Source organism: Trichomonas vaginalis, chromosome I, assembly GCF_026262505.1.
Source record: "Trichomonas vaginalis G3 chromosome I, whole genome shotgun sequence".
Classification (NCBI taxonomy): Eukaryota; Parabasalia; order Trichomonadida; family Trichomonadidae; genus Trichomonas; species Trichomonas vaginalis.
The window spans coordinates 25,146,884-25,167,801 of NC_067203.1; the positions used below are offsets into that span (position 1 = coordinate 25,146,884).

The following is a 20,918-nucleotide window of genomic DNA, read 5'->3' on the forward strand; positions in this document are numbered from 1 at the left end:
ATATGATAAATTAATTCCTGCATTTGGTCAATTATAAGATTTCAAGTAAGAACAGTTATAAAACGCCCACATTTCTATGAGTTTTACAGAATCAGGAATGTTTACTGTTTCCAATGAACTGTTTTTAAAACAACTATATCCAATTGTTTCTAATCTCCCGGGAAAATTGACCGATTTCAGGCTGATTGCATTCTCAAAACAACTATTAGGTAAATTTGTGATATTGTCATTAAAAACGATTTCATTCAATGAATAACAGTCTTTGAATGCAGCAAATTCAATATTTGTACAATTAATAGGAAAATGAACTGATACTAATCCACTATTCATAAATGCACAATTTTTAATTGTAGTAAGAGTATCTGGCAATACAATTTCTTTAAGATTCGTACAATTTACAAATTCTTGATTATTAATAACTTCAATTCCTGATTGAAATATGACTTTCTTTACATTTGTCATATTAGAAAAGCATTTTTCACCTCTGATCACGCAATTTGATGGAATTGAAATTTCTTCAATAAGCTCACAATTTGAAAATGTAGAATCACCAATTTCAGAAAGATTCACTGGAAGAATTAGTGATGAATTCCAATATTTGCAATTATAGAATGCGCCTGTTTCAATTGTTTGAAGAGATTCGGGAAGGGTAAGAGAAATCATCCTTGCGTTTTTAAAACAATCCATTTCAATAGTTGTAATTTGTGGAGGTAAATTAACAATAGTATAATTAAAAGAATCTTCGAAACAAGATTGTGATAAATATGTTAGTTTGCTTCCAAATGCTATTTCTTTTATAGCTAAACATCTCTGAAATGCTTTTTCTTGAATCTCAACAACATTATCTGGTATATTCACTGAAATTATACCCGTGTAAAACAATGCTTCTGCTTCAATAACTTTTAATGTCTCTGGGAAATCAATTTCTTGAAGATTTGTACAAAATTTAAACTCTTGATTGTATAATCTATCTATTCCTGTCTCAAGAATAACTCTCTTTAAATTTGACATACAATAAAATGGGCATTTTTCTCTTCCTGTGTATGATGCATAAATGTGAATTTCTTCAATCTTACTCACACCACTGAATACATTTAATCCAAAAGAAATGGGGATATTTGGAAGTTGTAATATTTTTAGTGATTCGCAATTAGTGAAAGTATTATTTCCAATCGATAATTGTGTCATTCCATCATGAAATATTACTTCCTCGAGGTAGTTACAAAATAAAAATGCATGATTCTCTATGACAGTAACTGAATTATGTATATGGATTGATCTAATACTGGTGTTTAAAAATGCCTTTTCTTTAATTTCCCTTAAAGTTGTTGGAAGCTGAACTTCTGTAAGATTTGTTAAATTAGCAAATTCTTCTTCATTTATTATTTCAACTCCATCCATAAATACAACTTTGCTTAAACTTGCCATTCCTTTAAAGGCTAGCATACCTCTAATGTTGGCTGAAATTTTTAATTCTTTTATTAATGAACAGTTAAAAAAACATAATGAACCAATTTCTGTAATACTTTGCGGAAAAATGATGCCTTTCAAAAGTGAACAATTATAAAATACACTATCTCCTATATATTGCAAATTCGGTGGTAAAGTTATTTCATATATTGAAGTACTCATATAACATCTAGCAAAAATTTTTATTATTGATTGAGGTAGAATTATACTTGTATTAAGAAATGAATTTTCAAGAATCGAAGAATTCAATTCAGTTGGATTATTATTAAAAGTAAATGATTTTAGGTTTTTACATTCAGCAAATGCAAAATCCCCTATTGAAACAACATTTCTTGGTATGACAATTGATTCAAAGTTATATTCATAAAAGGCACCTTCTCTAATTTCAACTAACGTTTCGGGTAACTCGAAATGATGGAGATTACTACAACCAGCCAAAGCATATTCTCCTATTTTTGAAATGTATTGTAATATATTTAAATAAATGAGACTTGAGCACCAAGTAAAACAATGATTTGATATTACATGAATTGTTTCTGAAAAGCGAACTTCTCTTAATTTCATACAATGATAAAATGTATAACCACCAATTGTATTGATTTTGCTGGAATTACAAGTAAAAGTTATTAAATTACTGCAATATTGAAAAGAATGATCTCCTATATGTTCCATTCCCTCGGATAATATGATATCTTCTAAATTTTCGCATTGGTAAAAACAATAGTCTCCTAATTTCTTAAGTTTTTCACCAAATTTTAGTGAACTAATATTGTTCATATAAAATGCATTGCTTTGTATTTCTTCTAAATTATCCGGAAATTTTATTTTTTCAAGACTTTCACATTGAGCGAATGCGTATTCTCCGATGACTTTGACACTATTTGGTAATTCAACATTTAGGAGGCTAGCACAATAAAAAAAAGAGAATGTACTAATGTTTGTTAGGTTACTAGAAATTTTGATATCCCTAAGATTGTGACAATATGCAAAAGCTTGATTTCCAAGTGAACTGCACTCAAGGATTGTTATATTAAACAATGTTGCATTGAAAGAATATTTCCCTTCTTGAATATCTCCAATTATTGTCAGTTCAGCCATTCTTTAAAAAATTGAATGAAATATTTTATCGGATTACTATGTTTGATGAATTTAGTTTTAAAAAACTTTAAATGCTCAATATCATTTTTAGATTCAATCAAAATTGAATTAAAAATGAGATCAATTCAATTCCTTTTAAAAATTTTGAAAAGATTATATTATATGTATTTCATTTATGACTCTGTAATGCTGATTATCAGCATTTGAATATTATGTAATTTTCCCAATGGCCTCAAAAATTGAATACAAGGAAAATTGAAATAGAAATTGAAATTTGATAGAAAATACCATAAATTTTATTATTTTTTTATGCTGAAATACAAGAAATCAATAATAACAATTTAATTCAGTCCCAAAATATGATTCCTGAAAAATTCCTTTTCCATCATGTAAACCTCGATGGGTTAAGGTCGATGAAAAAATGAGCGTTTTTAAAAACCCGCCGTTTGAGAGGAAAATTGAGAGCCCCGATGTATACTTTTTGGCATTGTCAAAAACTTTGAAAGGACTAAAAAAATTTTAGTGTCAGAAAGTTTACAAATGTATACTTTCTGACAAACAGACTCTCAGAAAGTACTCAAACTGCGGTTTTTAATTTCCGCACTTTTTTTTGGCGACCTTCTATATATATAGAATTAAAAGCATGAAATGCGGATCGATTTTTATCAATATTTGGACATTCTATTTTTAATAAAATAAACATATATTTATATGGGAAATTAGGGAGATCTGAAACTCAAAAATTATTTTTGAATTTTAATATGATAAATATAATTATGATAATATGTACATTACAAATAAAATATTAATTCGCAACAACGATGAGATGCGATAAATTTGATTCTCTCAAAAATCGATTTTGATATTTTAATATTAATTTATATCTTATGTGCATATACAATATATAATAATTTTAAAACATCAAAAAGTGACAATTTACGGTTAGAAAAAGTCATCAAAATGCTTTTTAATGATTTGATTTAACATAAGCATAGACTATCTCTTTGATATTTAACTTCAATTTCCAGAATGAAAAGGATTTGAACAAAAACGATTATTTTACGATTATTTTTTGTAAATTTTTTTAAATTGAGACTGACATCTCTAAAATCTTCTAAAAAATCCAAATATCAAATAAAATAATATCATTAAGGGTGCACACGAGAGGATCATGTAAACTTCAGAATTTAGAACCTTATTTTTAGGCATTATCTTGGCTACCTATTTAGGCTCGAAAAGCAAAAAATATCAAAAAATACAACTTGACTCCATTATGACTCTTTCATGGAGGTAGTTTTTATCCGCTAGTATTTTCCCTTTGAATCTCTTTACAATTCGAAATCAAATTCAAAACTCAGTAGAAGAAAGAAGAATCGACTTACTACGGTTGTAATACGAATAAATACATATATTTAATTATTTTTATTTACATAATAATTGTTTGAAGCTCATATTCCATCAAATTTTTAAATAAAAACATTAAAATGTTGAAAATGTTCATATATTTTAATAGGGTTTTGGCACTTTATTGAGGAATTACTACATACATAGTCGAACTGAACTTGATATTTTGAAATTTAAATTATTTATCAAAATTAAAATTTAACTTGAAATTTATAATTATTTAGTCATATTTTGCATAATTCTAAGTAGATTTTGTAAAAAATCAAGAAAGAAAAATTTTAACGTGCTTTATTTTTTCTTTTTTATAATAATACATATTATTATATAATTAACATATTCATAATGTTTCACCCTTTCAAAAATATAATCCTCCTCCTCTCAAATAAACGTACATACGGGTGGCCTCTTTTTTCAAAAAATTAAAATTTGAAATTTTGGGCTCAAATATTAGAGATTTTTTCAACCTTCAACGATATATGTTGTCTATATCAGACCTCCTTTCTTTTTGATACTTAACATTGTTCCTAAATCTTAGCCGTTAAGGCTGTTCTGAAAATATTTTTTTTCGAAAAAATTCGAAAAAAATTCTTAAAATTCAAAAATCCCTTAATTTCTGAGGATTTTGGAAAAAAGTTTTTACATGAACATGTGTATATTATATGAAGTATATTGATAAGGTAAAAATCAAATTTTATTGCATATTCATCGAGAAAATAAACTAACGAATCCCTCAAAATTGAGAGGGTAATCCTCCTCCTCTCAAATAAACGTACATACGGGTGCACCCTTAAAACTCCTCTCAATTTAAAAAAATTTTATAAATTGAGACTTCAATCTCTAATATCTTCTAAAAAATCCATATATCACAAAAAATCACGATATTATATTTATTCTCAATTTCAAAAATTTTTTTGTACTGTCTTTATTTTTGCATAACAGCAAGGCAGAAATTTGAAACGAAGTTTCAAATTTCTCAATCTTGCATTCTGAGCACGTAAGTGCCCAGAATGCTAAAAGGCGCGTAGCGCCGTCGCTGAATATCAAATTTATTATAATAATTATTTTATGAAATTTCAAATAAACTCGATCTGTTATAACACACTGGTGCATGACAGCCTTGTCCATTCATGGGTTATATATATACGGTCTAGGTGAAGACATTGCGGATCGAAGATCCGCAATGTCTGAACCCCACAAATTTATATTAAAAAGTATGTTATTATATGGAAAAAATTCGAGATTTCGAACTCAAAATTTAGAATCGGGTTATTTTGGATTCTTTCGCTTTGGGAGGACGCAAAGCGCCCTCCCAAAGCGATAAAAGGTCGAAAATGCTTATCTAATAAAATCTTATATCAGAAAAATGACTTTGGATATGATAAATATCATTGTTATAATTGATACATATTATATTACACATTATTTTGAAATTTTATTTTTTCAAAATTTTCAAAATTTAATTTTGATTTATATCTAAATATTATATGATTTTAAGATAGCATCTCTCAATTTTATTAAAACGGTTTTTGGTTTCCCTCAAATATGTTAAAATTGAGAAAAACAAAACATTTTTAGGTGAAGCACTCTGAAGTTCTGAGCCAGACTTCAGATATCTCGATACAGTGAAGTACCAAAAATCATGTGCATTTGCCATAAATATTTATCGCTCGAATTTTGCAATTGAACTTTGCGTTCGATATTTGATTATACATACTTTCGAAATTGTAAGACCTTGCGACCACACACTAACACAATCACTCAGCCGAATCAATTGATCCAATTCTCCATTATATTATTGGTTTATAATAAGAAAATTTGATAAAAAGTCAAAAAATAAGCGATATCAAAGATTACTTTATGGGTGTACTATTAATTGACCCTTTTCTGATTAATTGCGAATTACTGAAATGTATTTATTTGTTAGATTCTTATATAAATTTTAAAAATCTCTTTATTTTCTTAAGTTCTACTTACAATTTGTAATCTTTTATTTCATAGATATATACTTTTAATAAAATAACAAAACTCAGTTTCATCATAACAGACTTGTTTCTTTTATTATTCGGAGCAAAAATCAATTTAAAGCGATAAATGCATAATAGGTATGATGGATGCTCGCTGACTTTTATTCATTTTCGTTGAAATTACTCAAATTAATAAAAACATCAATGATTATTAATTAAAATCATGAAACTAACTTAAAAATCAATATATAATGAGTTTCAAAACATTTTTCCATTATGAACTCAAATCGCTTCATGTGATTTGTAGTAAATTCTTTAAAATAGTAATTAAAATCCCTCAATGAACTTTGAACCCAAATATATGGACTCAATATAACTATTGTCAATTGCAATAATTGCGAGACAAATTAGATATATCTCATCCGATAAAAAAGGAAGCAAAAAACTCATTCCCTTGCATTTAAATACTAATTTTAACTTACAATTGATTTCATATTGAGTATTTTCTATACTTGAACTGGAGTAGTAGGGGCGGATAATTCAATTAAATCTTGTTTGGCTTCAGTCATCGGAATGATTCGTACATTAAATGATGAAAGGTCATATTGCATAAAATACGTCAGTAAATTATCATAAAATTCCTTAGTGCATGAATTCATCAAATTCTTGAAGTAATCAAATTGACCCTTAAATTTACTATTAACTCTTAAAACTACATATCTTCTGTCTCCAACTTCAATTTTGACAGGGTAAACGTTATTAGTTACGAAAATGAAGTTTGCAACGTTCTGAGCAGTTCTTCTGGGTTGATTCTTTTCATTAATTCTTATCTCATTATCCGTTATAATTGATTTCAAAGCGTTGAAGTTTGCGAGTCTATCTTCACCTACATTCTTGAGTTCATTAAGTACAAGAAACATTTTATTCTCAACTACTGAATTGAAATTACCCGTTAGCTCACCTATTTCGGTAATGTTTTTGCATGAATAACCAGCGAGAAGTTCAGAAATAATGTCTGTAAATCTGTTTTTACCTGTTCCCTGAAGTCCTTTCAAAATAATTGCTGTTTCATTCTTGATTCCAGGATGTTGAATCATTGATGCAATCCAGCCGAGTAGGTATTTATACACTTCATCGTTATTATCACAAATGACTTCTTTAATGAAATTCATAAACATCTCAATTTTTGAGTAATCAAGCTTTTCAAGAATGTTGTATTTATAACCTTGAAACGTTGAGAAAACATCGGGGGAATCAGATTTAAAGCAAACACCCTTAACGGTTAATGAAGACAATTGATTTAGTAGTACATCCCATGCTGTTATTGTTTTACCTTCTTCTTTAAATAATTTAATCATTTTAAGTGACTCTTTCATGTTTGATTGAAGAACCTAAAAACATTAACGAGGAAGGCATTCATGAAGCATTAACGAAGAACCTATGTTGTTGTCAAAATGTCATGTTGTCAGTAATTTTAAGAGAAGTTGAATTACCTGGTAGCACATGGTAACATGGTAGCACCTCCAGTTCTTCAAAAATAATTCATAATTGAAGAACCTAAAAACATTAACGAGGAAGGCATTCATGAAGCATTAACGAAGAACCTATGTTGTTGTCAAAATGTCATGTTGTCAGTAATTTTAAGAGAAGTTGAATTACCTGGTAGCACATGGTAACATGGTAGCACCTCCAGTTCTTCAAAAATAATTCATAATTGAAGAACCTAAAAACATTAACGAGGAAGGCATTCATGAAGCATTAACGAAGAACCTATGTTGTTGTCAAAATGTCATGTTGTCAGTAATTTTAAGAGAAGTTGAATTACCTGGTAGCACATGGTAACATGGTAGCACCTCCAGTTCTTCAAAAATAATTCATAATTGAAGAACCTAAAACATTAACGAGGAAGGCATTCATGAAGCATTAACGAAGAACCTATGTTGTTGTCAAAATGTCATGTTGTCAGTAATTTTAAGAGAAGTTGAATTACCTGGTAGCACATGGTAACATGGTAGCACCTCCAGTTCTTCAAAAATAATTCAATTATGTGAGAATTCTTACGAATTAAAAAAATAAATTATTCAAAAATGTAAGACATGAATTTTTAAAGTTTATTTTTAAAAAATTTTTTTATTTCATTATGGTAGTGAATCTTTCATTCATGAAAATAATTATTTCTAATTTCTTTTACTCTCTCGTATATACTAGATTTAAAGAATTCAGAACATTTCCCATAATCTCCTAAATGTTTTCTTATCTTATTGGTTTTCCATTCATTATATGAAACTGAATAAACTTTATCTTTATCTTTACACCTTTCATCACTTCCAATATATTTATATCTCAGTTTTGATTTAGCATTTTCATATTCATTAGCGTTTAATAATTCACAGTCTTCCTTTTTAAATTGATGTTTAAGATATTCAGGATTAAGAATTCTATAATATTGCTTCCCTTTAAATCTTTGAATATAAACAGGAACACCATCCTCTAAAATTCGATAATCTATTTTATCTGGTTTTACTTGTTGGGTCATTTATGTAAGAATAAAAAAATAAATTATTTTAAAATTAATGTTAATTTTAAATGATACAAAATCGTTCAATATTGTATGAATTCTTACGTTTACAAAAAATGTCACAAAACCCATCCGCCCCTACTACTAACTGGAATTATTATTTTGAAAGAAATTTTTATTAAATTCGAAACAACACTAATACAGATAAACCAACTAATAACCTTCGGATTAAATCCGCTTTTTATCAATTTTTCAGAACATCCGATTTTTTCAATATATTTGGCTGAGTGTGATATTTTTAGATGCGATATTTGATATCAGGAGACTTTGGAATATAACATCAAGATTGCATTAAAGTTCCACGTACAAAAATCGTGAGAAAATATATTTAAAATTGAGAAGAATGGTAAATTATAGTTTATAAATGACAGTTTTATAGGTTATAGTTTAGTGTTCGGAAAAAGGATCCAATTAGGAGAAAAGTCTGATCCGACCCCATTCTAAAAATTGGAAGAAACGAAATTTCATGTGAAGATTTATTGTTTTATTGTCATTTGTCATCTTACTTGAACAATTTATGAAACAAATGTAATGAAATATAAGAATACATTCCCCAGATATATGATTTCTGAGCCAAATTCACATATAATATCCTGGATTAATATTCTTTATAGTCAAAATCTGAATAATAATGTTTTTTATTCTTAAACCAATAATAACTGCGCAAGAAATGCTTCATTTCTTTATGAAAGAGAAATTAAATAAACAATTGAAAAAACTATTAGCAAACTTTACATGTTAACTAATTAGACATAACAAAAGAAATCATGTTTGAGCTAAAAGATAAAGCAGCTCAAAGTGATATCGAGAGAAATCTCGTTCATATAATAATGTAGCCTCAATTGGCTTACAATTTCCATTTTTGAAACTTACAGGAACTGGAAGTAACCTAAGGTTTGATTCATCATCATTTATTTCGTGAGATAATCCATTGACATAAGCTTTATTAAGCCTATAACGTAATTTTTGGCATAATTCTGTGTAATTAGATACATTATTGAATACATATTTTCCACCAAAATTCTTTAAAGAATAATGGTAATAATAGAATTTATCGTCATAATCAATAACAAAGTATTTGATTTTATTACAATCTTTAAATGCTTCGGATTCTACATGGCAATTCTTGCCAAGATAAACAAACATTAAATTAACGCAATGACCAAAGCTTTCAAAGCTTAAAGCGCAATTGTCTGGGAATTGAAGACAACTAAGACTGATACAATTATAAAATGCACCAGATTGGATTGTATTTGTTCCATTACTCTTTTCTAACCTAATTGAATTCAACTTTGTGCAATTATTGAAAGAGTCATATGAAATAGTAATGCTTTGTGAAATATTTATTTCAACTAGATCTTGACAGTTATAGAATGAATTAAATCCTAAATAACATGTTGCAACTATTTTAATTGTACTTAAATTCTTACAATCTTTGAAAGCATTCTCACTAACTTTATATATATTGGAATGTAAAGTTAAATGACGCGGCAAAGTACAATTTTCAAATGCTCCTGCTCCAATTAATGTAATTGTTTCTGGAATTTCGAATGATTTAAAGGAACAATTCTTAAAACAATCTATACTAATAAAAGAAAGTTTTGAAGGAAAATCAAGGTCAAAATCAACAAGAGAATTTTCAAAACATCGAGGTTCAATTTCATTTATATTACTTCCAAATTTAATATTTTTAAGATAATAGCAATTTGAGAATGCCGCAAGACCAATCAGAGTAAGGCTATCTGGTAGATCAATTGAAAAGACTTTTGTATTAATGAAAGCTCTTTCTCCAATTTCTTCAAGTGTGTTTGAAAACACGATTTCTTTAAGATTTTGGCAATATGCAAAAGTTCCTTGATATATTTTCGTAACATCATTTGATATAATTAATTTCTCAATATCTTTGCAATTTTCGAAACAATAAACGCCTCTAAGAATGTTTTCTGCTCCTAAAGTGAATGTACTTGAAAAATGGCATCCACTAAAACAATAATCCATTAAATAAATTGAAGTACTCGGAAAAACTACAGCATTTTGTGTATAACAATTATGAAATGCATAACTGCGAATACTACGAATTGATTGTGGAAGTTGAATTGAAAGCAATTTACTGTTTTCGAAACAACTATCTCTTAAATCAACAACTGTTTGAGGAATTGTAAATTCTGTGAAATTAAATGAATTTTGGAAGAAATATTTTGGTATGAACCTGTTGTTATTGAAAGTAAATTGTTTTAATGATTTACAATTTTTGAAAACACCAGAGCCAAGATTTGTAACATGATCTGGTAAAACAAATTCAACAAATCCTGTGTTATCAAATGCATCATCATATATGTTAATTAGAGATTGTGGGAGATGAATCTCCTTAAGATTGGCACAATTTGCGTATTCACCTACAAATATACTCTCAATTCCTTCAACAAATGTAACTTTCTTAAGATTGATCATTCCATCAAATAAATGGAATCCTCTATGACCATTCCAATGAATAGGAATCGTAAGTTCTTCAATTAAATTGATTCCACCCAAACAATAACTTGCAAATGTATGAGTTTTGTGAGTGAAATTATATGATTTCAAATATGAACAATTATAAAATGCATAACTTCCTATATTAACCACTGATTCTGGAATACTTACCGTTTCTAATGAACTGTTTCGAAAAACATAATATCCTAAATTTTGTAATCTATTTGGTAAATTAACTGATCTCAAACTGATTGTATTTTCAAAACAACTACTAGGTAAATAAGTGATATTGTCATTAAAAATAATTTCACTCAATGAATAACAGTCTTTGAATGCAGAAAATTCAATATTGGTGCAATTGATAGGAAAATGAACTGATTCTAATCCACTATTCATAAATGCACGATCTTTTATTGTTGTTAGAGTGTCTGGTAATACGATTTCTTTAAGATTAGTACAATATGCAAATTCTTGACTATTGATAACTTCAATTCCTGATTGAAATGTGACTTTCTTAACATTTGTCATATTAGAAAAACAGCTTTCGCCTCTAATTGAACAATTTGATGGAATTGAAATTTCTTCTATCATCTTACAATTAAAGAATGCAGAATCTCCGATTTCAGAAAGCTTTACTGGAAGAATTAGTGATGAATTCCAATATTTGCAATTATAAAATGCACCATTTTCAATTCTTTGAAGAGATTCAGGAAGAGTAAGAGAAATTATTCTTGCATTCTTGAAACAATCTATTTCAATAGTTGTAATTTGTGGAGGTAAATTGACAACAGTGTAATTAAAAGAATCTTCGAAACAGCACTGCGGTAAATAAGTTAATTTGCTGCCAAATGTTATTTCTTTAATAGCTGTACATCTCTGAAATGCACTTTCTTGGATAACTACGACATTATCTGGTATATGAACTGTAATAATTCCTGTATAATACAGAGCTTCTGCTTCAATAACTTCTAATGTCTCTGGGAAATTGATTTCTTTTAGATTCGTGCAGAATTTAAACTCTCATTTGTATATTGTGTCTATTCCTTCTTCAAGAATAACTTTCTTAAGGTCTGACATACAATAAAATGGATCATTATTTCTTCCTGTATATGATGCATAAATATGTATTTCTTCAATTTTATTCACTCCACTAAAGGTATTAATTCCAAATGAAATTGGAATATTTGGTAGTTGTATTCTTTTTAGAGATTGATCATTAGTAAATGCATTGTCGCCAATATGTAATTGCGTCATTCCATTTTCAAAAATGACTTCTTCAAGCTCATTACAAAAAAGAAATGCACAGTTACCTATCGAAATAACTCTATTATGTAAATAAATTGATCTGATACTTGTATTTAAAAATGAATTATCTTTACTTTCTTTTAAAGTTGTTGGAAGCTGAACTTCTTTAAGACTTGTAAAATTAGCAAACTCATCATCATTTATTGTTTCAACTCCTTCCGTGAATACAACTTTACTTAAACTTTTCATATCCTTAAATGAGCTCCCACTTCTAGTTTTAGCTGAAATTATTAATTCTTTAATTAATGTGCAGTTAAAAAAGCAATATGAATCTATATATGTGATAGTGGTTGGAAGATTAATACTTTTCAAACATGAACAATTATTGAAGACATCACTATCTAAAACCTGTAAATTTGGTGGCAATGTTATTTCAGTTATTGCACTTGATTGAAAACAACTATATCGAATACGTGTTATTGATCGAGGCAGAACTATTTTTGTTAGACTAGAAGTATATGAAAATATTGAGTGATTTAGCTCTAAAAAATCATTATTAAAAATAAATGATTTTAATTTTGTGCAATAGGCAAATGCAGAATACCCAATAGAAACTACATTTTTTGGAATAACAACGGTTTCAAAACTTGTACTAAAAAATGTGCTGTCTCCAATTTCTTTTAAAGTTTCCGGAAAATTAAATGGAGGGAAACTAACACAATTATAAAATGCTCCGGATTCAATTTTAGTGATTTTGTCATCTAAATTAAATGAAACAAGATTTTCACATTCCCTAAAGAAATAAGGTGGTATTACTTGAAATGTTTTCGCAAAATGAACTTCTCTTAATTGGAAACAATATTGAAATAAACCGGAACCAATAAAAGTAATTTTATTGGAATTACATGAAAAAGTGAGTAAGTTTGTGCAATAACAAAACGCAAGATGATCTATATGCTCTATTTCCTCGAATAACTTTATTTCTTCTATCATGTAACAGTATTGAAAGCAAGAATAATCGATTTTTTTGAGTTTTTTATTGAATTTTGGTAAACTAATATTGCATTGAATGAATGCATAATCTTCTATTTCTTCTAATGCATCCGGAAAATTGATTTGTTGAAGGTTTCCGCAATAATGAAATGCATGATTTTGAATAAACTTGATATTATTTGGTAACTGGACCTTTTGGAGATTATGACAATCGTAAAAGCATCCGGCGCTAATATTTGTTAAGGAACCAGAAATCCTAACTTCTTCAAGATTGTAACAATATGCAAAAGCTCCATTTCCGATTGAACTACATTCAAGAATAGTAATATTAAGTAATGAAGCATTGCCGCTATATTCTTCTTCTGAAATATCTCCTCTAATGATCATATTATTCATTTTCCAGTAAACTCAAAATTTTGAATGTGATTTTTTTTCATCGGTTTAAAATTAGTCATCATTTGATATCATATGTAAATAATGTTTTTCAACATCGAATTCTATATGATTTCTCAATTTTTGAAAACTTTGGCAAAACAACCGCTTTCGAATAAATAGTTGATATTCAAACTCAATTGTATATCATTTTTAAAATAAATTTGACCATTCAATTTACAATATATTAGAAATATACTTCAAACTTTTTCTGAGCTTTGCTCAGAAAAATGTTTGAAGTATATTGGAATACCAATCACTTCAAATTCTTTTGGGGATTAATATTTCATTAAAAAAATGGGGCCCCAAAAAATTTGAATTGATGGGTATTTTACTTTTCTATGCAAATCAAAATTTGAAATTATAAACATTCATTTAAAAATCTTCAAATGTTTTCCATGGGTGGATTACGCAATTGAATAAGAGTGTCAATTTTTATAGTTTTTGTTCATTTTCCATTATAAAAAGCTAAATGTATTATAACCCTATTTGGCTTGTTTGTCAGATATCAAATGTTTAATTCCTTTTAATCAACTGTATGAATATTATAAATTAAAAGGAATATGCTTACGTGATCGAGCTTAGAATATCCTATTTGACATCAGTAAGAATCTACCATCCCAAAAACGTTTAAAGAATGTATTTTAGAACCTTAAATGTTTTGAATATAAAAAAATGTTTACTTATTAGGTCTAGTTGGCCTTCTACGATTACCTGCAGGAGGTATACGCCTTAATTTGTTCTCCTTTTCATCGGGAATAACGACGTCAATAGCTTTAAATTCGTTAGAAATGCTAGCTCTTGTTTTCCTGACATGAGACATCTGCATTCCAGTTCTGGCTGCTGCAAGTTCAAAGTTGAGGTTAGATTTAGAAAGTTTTCTGATTGGAGCTTTGCCAAACGCTGCTGGTTGGTTTTGTGGTACTTCAATGGCAATTCTTTGTGGTGATCTTCTTGGATCGTTGTTATCTTGTGCATTAAATGCAATTCTGTCGTCTGAATCGTTTTGAATAGGAGATAATAATGAATCTGTACTTGCAGAAAGCTCTGGAGTAGGAGAAACAAGTAAGGAATTGCTGCTTGCAAGTTCTCTTGGATTTGTAATAGAAATATCCTTTGGAGGTTTTTCTGGAATTCGAATTGAATTTGATCTTTGGTTTCCATGTCTCGCTGCAGGTTTTTCATTGTTAACATTATTGTTGTTATTATTAAGCATTTGGAGATTGCCAATCTGAAGCCTAATTAAACTAGAGCGGACTTTAGTTCTATTCTTTGTTGCTTTCCTGTTTTGAATGCGTAGTGCTGTATCGCCAGTTTCAGAATTAAGTGAACGCCATTGGGAGCGAATGTTGTTCTCTTTCTCATGTATTTCATTCTGAATTAAATCTCTACGAATGGATTCGTCATCGATCTTCTTAGAATTTTGTGCACGGCCTGATGCTGTACGCTGCAGTGAAATCATGAACATTTCATTAATCTGCGGCGAGCAGAAAGGATTTAATTTTGTAGAATAATAGAAATTAACTTCTCTCTCAGGCTCCATTATGATTTCATTGGAAGCTAAAGGATTATTCGAATAAATGTTATTGATTTCTGTGATCAGATTATCAAGATTAACAAAATCTGTATACATTTTTTTTTATTTTTGACAAATTTTTTATCATCAAAAAATGCTATGCAATACATTATTATTCCATCTATATGCTGCTTATCCTTGGTTATTCGTTTATTTCATGATATAAAAGCATTACCTGGGTTCAAAATTGAATCGTAATGTCAAAATATGGATCAGATTGCAAATATGCATCATAAAGTTGTATTGGTGAATAGATGAATTAAGATGGCTACCAGATTTTTAAATAATTAATTCAGGAATGATCAAATATTTATTAAAATTCAACATGGATCCAATCAATGCATTGCTTTTTGCAGCCCGTGCAATAATGCAAATTCTCTTTCAAGTACTTTCATATTTTATTCAGAATCATTCCGTGCTTTTTTATAACTTCACAAATTTTGATAAACGTTTTCATTTTTATGTTTTCTGTATTAATTGTATTTAAATATTATTTTGAAAATAATATTATCAATTGAAAGAATTAAGGGTATAGTAAACTCAAAATTCTAGAGTTTTGAGAGTGCCAATAAACTCTATAGGCCTATATATATCTATATTTTAAAGGAGAGGTTACGCCATAATATTTGATATTATAAATTATTAATTCAAAATAAAAGTAGAAAATGAAACTAATTTTATTCTAACCTATATAAATATATCAATAATCTAAAATGATTATAGTCTGAACTAGAGTGGGGGACAAACTCGCCCATTGTCACTTTTCATTAACCTTAAACTTATAATTTTCATTATTTTTAATTAACCTTATTTCTTTCCCAATTCCTGATTTATTTTATTCACTTACTATTAAAAGTCACATTTTAATAAAATATAATAATTTATTTATAGCATTTTTTACTATACTGTAATAAAAAATTAATTATAATAAATTAAATGTTTATTAAATCAAATGTTTTCTTTGCAATAATATTTTTAATGTTGAGTAAACAATGTTGGGATCAAGTGTATCATTTTTCAGACCTTTCTGAACAGCTTCAAGCATACTGATGCATTCGACTTTTTTAAATTGTGTCATTTCTTCGAAATCTCTTGTGACTTTTTTGATAACTTTAACACTTCTCTCTGAATCCAGACCTTTAATTTGCAACTTAATCAGGAATGAAGGAACAACAATGGAATATAACTCGATGACAAGTTCATCGAGTCGAAGATTTTGCCTTTCTGGGAAGTACTGGTGCTTCAAAACCTTGAAATGTGATTCCGAGATGTTGTTTGTTCCATCTCCTTCATTTCTATAGCGAAGCATCCACCTGTCAAGATGATGGCGCCACTTTCGGTCAAAGTATTCACGGGCAGCAGGTTCCTCATTTAAAATTTCTTCTAAATTGTTGTAAACTTCATCAGGATCAATTTCTTCCTCTTCAGAACCAAAGACCAATAACTTCATTAAGTTATAGAAAGTTTCGAAGTTGGAACGATCTTGAAACTTTTCAGCCTTTCTCATGACAGCGCGCAACACATGAACGCCACACCAAATGATCTGGCATAAGGGGATGGCTGTTTCAACAGCATTTGTGATTTGAGGTGCGCAGTCCATTGAAAAATAAGATGGTTCGCGATTGATGGAGCCAAAATATGCTGTGAGACAAACTTGTATATTTTCACTTGTGTCGGGCCAAACGAAAAAATACAAAAACGGAAAAACAATTGATTCCGCGAATTTGCCAGTGACGGCATAAAATGGTATGCGAGAGCGCAAGAGCTTATATGTGGAATCAATGTGATAAGTTTGTATTTGATGTGAAAAAGCATTTGCTTCGAATGGGGCGTAATAGAAAATCATACGATCTGGCTCGTGAATAAATTCGATGAGATCATCCGGAGAATGACTCTTAACCATGTCGACAAAAATTGCAAGAGATGTAACATCATCCGCTGAGAAACGGGTATTGATTGCATGAAGGCGTTTAGAAAACTTTTTTAAAGCATCTGTAGATTGTTGAAACATTTCCGGAATGATCCCACTATCAAATGGGATATTAAGATCTTTGAAACACCTTAATTGTGCGTAAACACGGTCTTGATTTGATTCAAAATATCTTGTTAAATAAGATCTATAAAAATATGATGTAATTTGTTGTGATTTGTTTGGAAAAGGGGCAGAATGATTGTGGGTGTTAATACATTTTCGTATGTGGTACTTGTCATCGGGAAGTGTATCAACAAGGAAGCGACATGGACAATTCGGCCACTTACAATTAAATTGGATTTGATTTCTTTCTTTCCTAGTTTTATATGAATAACTACAACCTGCTTGGATTTCTTGTTGCACTCCATACTTAAGCAACTCGATATATGTGAGTTCGTGATCTTGGATCTGCATTAAAATGAAATGATTTGAAAGAATAAAGAATTTTGAATATATTGGTCTTATTTTGATAAGCTTGGTCGTGTTTTGAATAGCTTGGCCATCTAATTCAATTATGATCTTTGAAAATTAGGTGAAATAAAACTAAACATAAATGTAAAACTAGGGATATGAAATTTTGGTTGTACACCACTTGTATGTGCCAGATACCATTGTGTCAAATTTTTTATGAAATTAACTTTAAAAGTACTAAGTAAGATCATGAGATATAGCAATATATGTTTAAACCAATTTATATTTTGGTTGTACACCACTTGTATGTGCCAGATACCATTGTGTCAAATTTTTTATGAAATTAACTTTAAAAGTACTAAGTAAGATCATGAGATATAGCAATATATGTTTAAACCAATTTATATTTTGGTTGTACACCACTTGTATGTGCCAGATACCATTGTGTCAAATTTTTTCTGAAATTAACTTTAAAAGTACTAAGTAAGATCATGAGATATAGCAATATATGTTTAAACCAATTTATATTTTGGTTGTACACCACTTGTATGTGCCAGATACCATTGTGTCAAATTTTTTCTGAAATTAACTTTAAAAGTACTAAGTAAGATCATGAGATATAGCAATATATGTTTAAACCAATTTATATTTTGGTTGTACACCACTTGTATGTGCCAGATACCATTGTGTCAAATTTTTTATGAAATTAACTTTAAAAGTACTAAGTAAGATCATGAGATATAGCAATATATGTTTAAACCAATTTATATTTTGGTTGTACACCACTTGTATGTGCCAGATACCATTGTGTCAAATTTTTTCTGAAATTAACTTTAAAAGTACTAAGTAAGATCATGAGATATAGCAATATATGTTTAAACCAATTTATATTTTGGTTGTACACCACTTGTATGTGCCAGATACCATTGTGTCAAATTTTTTATGAAATTAACTTTAAAAGTACTAAGTAAGATCATGAGATATAGCAATATATGTTTAAACCAATTTATATTTTGGTTGTACACCACTTGTATGTGCCAGATACCATTGTGTCAAATTTTTTCTGAAATTAACTTTAAAAGTACTAAGTAAGATCATTTATTTTTGCATAATATAATGCCAATATGGTTTCTTTTGATTTTATTTCATTTATAAGCAAATCAGATTTACCCAAAAACTCCACTCCATAAGCGTTCATTTGCTAAATTAAAAAGTGACAACGGGCTAGTCTGTCCCTTTCTCGTCTGAACTATATTTTACCAGATTATCAAATATAAGAGAAATGAAATAAGGCATAAAAATATCATAGCATAATTATTGGATAAATGCATTAATAAATTATTTATATCGTAATGAGAAAAAATCAAAATAAGAAAATGAGCATAATAATAATTTAATTAAAAACAAAAACAATAAATAAAATGTAATTTTCGTTAATCAAAGTCATCAATGTCTTCGTCTTCTGATTCCCATTCGGACTTGAAAACTTGATAATCTCCTCCTGGTACACTCTGAATGGATTTTTTGTATTTGTTCTGTTTTTTAGAACCTTTTGTAACAGTTTTTTGTTTCAATATCATTTTGGAGTAACAATTCTCTTCAAATGATTTGACACAATCTTCTGGAAGGGGGAAGATGTAATGCTTTTTGTATATCTCCGAGAAAATGCTCTGGATCATTCCATTCTAAGATTGCAACGTTAACTCTAATGTTAATGTTCTTCCAGGCTCTTGATTTGTCCAAATAGCATGCAATTTTGGAGTTAAACGCTTCATTCATGCAGGTAGATCCAATGGAAGAAACTTTGGAAACTATGGGTGTCCATTTGTGAACCCAGTCATAGAGCATGAATTGAAGTTGGATCGAATTGACACCTTTTTGCCATTCAAAGCATTTGTAATTGTGCGGTTCGCAAAAAGAATGATTGCCTACGTAATGGTAGACACAATTCTCCCACATTTTCGTACGTTTGTCAATATTTTCTTCGGCAAAACATGACCAAAGCCACATACTTAGGCTTGCATTCAGACCCCAGAAAGGTCTCTCTATTTTTTCAATCTTCTGAGTCTTGTCGTTGAAAACTTCAACTGTCTTATGAGAAGCTGAGAACTTTGTAAAATCTTTTGAGATATTTTTTGATACATGACCTGGATCGAATCTTTCAAGATGAGAGACGCCAAATTCTTTAAAGACAGAGACACTTTTGTTATCTCGGTCTTTAATAATCTCTTTAACATCTTTCAAGATATTGTATTTCTTTAATTGCTTCAAGATGATTCGAGTTCCAGCACTTTCCATATTGTTGGAAGCTCCGGAATACTGAGCATGCTGTCTGTTTCCACCAATATGGTTGATGTTCACGCATGCAAGAACTCTTTTTGTGACAGCATCGAGCGCAGTTACTGTACAACTTGGCGAGTTTCGCCTGTGCGTCCATCTTGCATCAATGGATAAGTAACCACTGAAGGACTTTCTCGACAGCATTAGGGAAATACTTTTAAGTCTTCTAATCTTATCGTCACAAAATCTCTGTTGTCTCATGACACCACTCTTCACAGGGGGCTTAGTTCCACAAAGAGAAAGAAAGCGAGCACCTTTTGTATATGGCATTCCGGTCATTATGCAAGCACCAAGCATCTGTCGCGCTGAGAGTCGACGACGTTCGTGGAGTAAAATGTTATGCATTGCCTTTGTTTTCCGTTTTGGGTGAACAATATGGCCCATACAACAACAAAAAAATGAAATCCCGCCAAAAGTGAAAATTGAATAAAAAGTAATAATTAATAAATATATACTATATCATTAGATGAATATTTTGGAATAACATTTTAAAATCGAGGTTTTTCAATGGATAACGGTTCAATCAAAAATTTGACCCCATTTTAGAATCTACATTAAAAATGGAACATTTCTGTCGTTTCAAAATTCCAAAATAACGTTTCTATTCCTCTCAAAAGTAAAAATAAACTTTATTGGGGAAAAAATATTTTTATTTTCCAAAAAAAAATGAAAACCTTAAATGCAAATCTAATTTTGATGCTTTTGTTTGTGATTTTTTGGATTTCGAAAAAAATTTGAAAATTCAGACAAGTTACCATTAACACTAATACGTTTCAGCGAGTCGGTCCCATCAGAGAAATTTTCATAAATCGGCGATATAATTTATTATTTCAGAAAAATATTCTCAGATCCAACTAGAATAAGGTCAAATTATACAAATTTAGCAAAGGCTAGTTATCCTACCTATTCAATTAACTTTAATTTTAAATAATTCAAGACAATTCTCAAAATTACCTTAATAAT

General features: G+C 29.2%; 6 protein-coding genes across 6 annotated transcripts, besides 5 other annotated features; all 6 read right to left on the reverse strand.

The window, feature by feature from the left end:
* Positions 1–27: 27 nt before the first annotated feature.
* TVAGG3_1047130 (leucine-rich repeats (6 copies)-containing protein) lies at positions 28–2,568 on the reverse strand (the record flags this gene model as incomplete). Its single annotated transcript, XM_001584469.1, has 1 exon — positions 28–2,568. The coding sequence occupies one exon, from the start codon at positions 2,566–2,568 to the stop codon at positions 28–30; it is 2,541 nt and encodes an 846-aa protein (XP_001584519.1).
* A 1,152-nt stretch (positions 2,569–3,720) lies between these two features.
* Positions 3,721–4,759: a mobile genetic element.
* Positions 4,760–6,445: 1,686 nt separating this feature from the next.
* Positions 6,446–7,360: a mobile genetic element.
* A 1,919-nt stretch (positions 7,361–9,279) lies between these two features.
* TVAGG3_1047160 (leucine-rich repeats (6 copies)-containing protein) lies at positions 9,280–11,577 on the reverse strand (the record flags this gene model as incomplete). The annotated part of the gene is made up of 1 exon (XM_001584470.1): positions 9,280–11,577. One exon carries the CDS (start codon positions 11,575–11,577, stop codon positions 9,280–9,282), a length of 2,298 nt encoding a protein of 765 aa, XP_001584520.1.
* Positions 11,578–12,271: 694 nt separating this feature from the next.
* Positions 12,272–13,611, reverse strand: TVAGG3_1047170 (leucine-rich repeats (6 copies)-containing protein; the record flags this gene model as incomplete). The annotated part of the gene is made up of 1 exon (XM_001584471.2): positions 12,272–13,611. A coding segment is annotated over one exon (1,340 nt), but the record flags the coding sequence as incomplete, so codon positions are not given.
* Positions 13,612–14,315: 704 nt separating this feature from the next.
* Positions 14,316–15,297, reverse strand: TVAGG3_1047180 (uncharacterized protein; the record flags this gene model as incomplete). Its single annotated transcript, XM_001584472.2, has 1 exon — positions 14,336–15,289. One exon carries the CDS (start codon positions 15,287–15,289, stop codon positions 14,336–14,338), a length of 954 nt encoding a protein of 317 aa, XP_001584522.1.
* Positions 15,298–15,759: 462 nt separating this feature from the next.
* Positions 15,760–15,781: a mobile genetic element.
* Positions 15,782–15,964: 183 nt separating this feature from the next.
* Positions 15,965–18,857: a mobile genetic element.
* Positions 16,176–17,618, reverse strand: TVAGG3_1047210 (MULE transposase domain-containing protein; the record flags this gene model as incomplete). The annotated part of the gene is made up of 1 exon (XM_001584473.1): positions 16,176–17,618. One exon carries the CDS (start codon positions 17,616–17,618, stop codon positions 16,176–16,178), a length of 1,443 nt encoding a protein of 480 aa, XP_001584523.1.
* Positions 18,858–20,918: part of a mobile genetic element that runs on past the window's edge.
* Positions 19,661–20,339, reverse strand: TVAGG3_1047230 (zebrafish ch211-108c17.2-related family; the record flags this gene model as incomplete). Its single annotated transcript, XM_001584474.2, has 1 exon — positions 19,661–20,339. A coding segment is annotated over one exon (679 nt), but the record flags the coding sequence as incomplete, so codon positions are not given.